This window comes from Penaeus monodon, chromosome 22 (assembly GCF_015228065.2).
Source record: "Penaeus monodon isolate SGIC_2016 chromosome 22, NSTDA_Pmon_1, whole genome shotgun sequence".
Lineage (NCBI taxonomy): Eukaryota > Metazoa > Arthropoda > Malacostraca > Decapoda > Penaeidae > Penaeus > Penaeus monodon.
The window spans coordinates 22588286-22590197 of NC_051407.1; the positions used below are offsets into that span (position 1 = coordinate 22588286).

The 1912-nt window shown below is 42.2% G+C and overlaps 1 protein-coding gene across 1 annotated transcript in view; it reads left to right on the forward strand.

Annotated features, from left to right (window-relative positions):
- LOC119587003 overlaps positions 1-1912 on the forward strand; it is a 5313-nt gene extending 3401 nt beyond the window's left edge. Inside the window, exons 2-3 of the mRNA XM_037935745.1 lie at positions 537-1338; positions 1442-1912. Of these exons, the coding sequence (XP_037791673.1) occupies positions 557-1338; positions 1442-1895 (1236 nt within the window). The 5' untranslated portion in view covers positions 537-556 and the 3' untranslated portion in view covers positions 1896-1912. The remainder of the gene's footprint in view (positions 1-536; positions 1339-1441) is intronic.

Here is a 1912-nt window from a genome sequence, read left to right on the forward strand (position 1 = left end):
CTCAAACGCTATCCCCTTACTTTCAATGATCTAAAAAACTTATCAGTTAATCTTATCACAATCTGAGTTCTTGAGAGTAAGCTCCGTGTAAAAACCGCAACTGACGTAGGGTACATATTTTGACTGATCAAATGCAATAATAAGTTGGAATACGGTACTGTTCCACTGTAATATTCAGTTCTAGTCAATCAGTTTCAGATGTTGGAAGTGAAAGGAAAGGGGCAAAGTGTCATAATTATCACGAAAGGAAATAAGAGATAGAATGCAATTAATTGAAGGTCGGTAAATCAACTCGTGTAACGCTTGAAGAAAATGCAGTGCAATGGCAGTTATTTAACACCTATTTCGATGAATAATAAAAACGCAATGTCTTATTAAAGCCCAAACTATTTTTTTTTCAAGCACGATGGGCCATTCGTGTTTCTTCTTCCGACATCCTAGTGATTTGTTTGTTTTTGCCATCTTCATTACCTTCCATATTCTCTTGGTAATACTAATGTGTATTGGTCATTAGCTGCACGCCTTTTCCTCCGCAGCCACGGTGGACTTCAGGACAATGGGCAAGTACCCGTCTCTCTCTGAGGCCATCGTGACAAAGGCTTTGCACGAAGACAGGGGAAGGGACGCTCATCTCGTGTCCTGGGTCACTGAGGACTTTCTTGGGGAAGGCGACAATTACGTCAGTGATGTTACCAGCGTCAAAGTCAAGTACACTCAAGGTGGAGAGATTCATGACCTAAGTTACATCGTGAAGTTGAAAAGGAAGAGGGATGGAGGATCCCCCACTTACTTTGATGATATGACCTTTGGAAAGGAGGCCAGATTCCTAACTGAAATTTGCCCTTTGCTGAACGCCGAACTGTTAGCAGCTGGACTGACTCCTCTGCAGATACCACGTTCTTGCCACAGCGTAGTTTCTGAAAATCAAGATTACTTATTCCTGGAAGATTTACGATCTAAAGGCTTCAGACGTTATGACCGTAAGAAGGGAATAGATTATTTACATGCAAAGCTTGTCCTTCAAGAATTGGCCAGGTTACATGCAGCATCTTTCTTGTTGCGCAAGGAAATGGAAGAAGACGTGATTACTAAATACAAATTCCTTGCATGGGAATGGCACAACTACTCCGACGAAGCACGCAAGGAATTCAAGACTCTTTTCGCAGGAACACAAAACAACACTTCTGCACTGGCAAGCGTGATGGAATACGAGTCTGTGTCAAGGTGGTTCAAAAACACAGCTTCTCGAGGTTGCGCGGTCGTGGAGGAGCAACTGGACAGAAGCAATTTTGACGTGATTTGTCACGGTGATTGCTTCACCAGCAACATTTTGTTCAGGTTAGTTTCGGATGGGTCTTATTTAAAAACGTGTACTATTAAAATTATCAGTGCATATTCTAACAAGAACAAGGTTTATTTGTTCATGTTATTTTTTATTCAGGTACAACGTAGAAGGACAACCTGTTGAAGTAATGCTGCTGGATCTTCAAGTTTGTCGAGTATCGTCTCTGGCTATTGACCTGAATTACTTCATCTTCTCAAGCATCCCGCGCAGTGAAAGAAATAAGCTTGAGGAATACTTGTCGCTGTACCATTCATCATTCATGGAAGTCATGAAAGCCGCGGGATGTGATATGCCCTTTACAAAAGAAGAAATCAGTCAAGAATTCAAAACGAAACACACTTACGGGTTTATATTTGCTTCAATCCTCATTCCCATCCTTGTGTCGGAGGTACAGGATGTACTGGAATTTGACTCAGCCACGGATGGGCGTGCAACAGATTTCGTCGAAGAGTTGCGACAGAATGCTATGAAGATGCTGGCCAACAATCGGTTGCTGAAGCTACGTCTGAAGGATCTCTTTGATGACATTGTAGAATTCCAAGTGCTATGAACCTGACGACACACGCA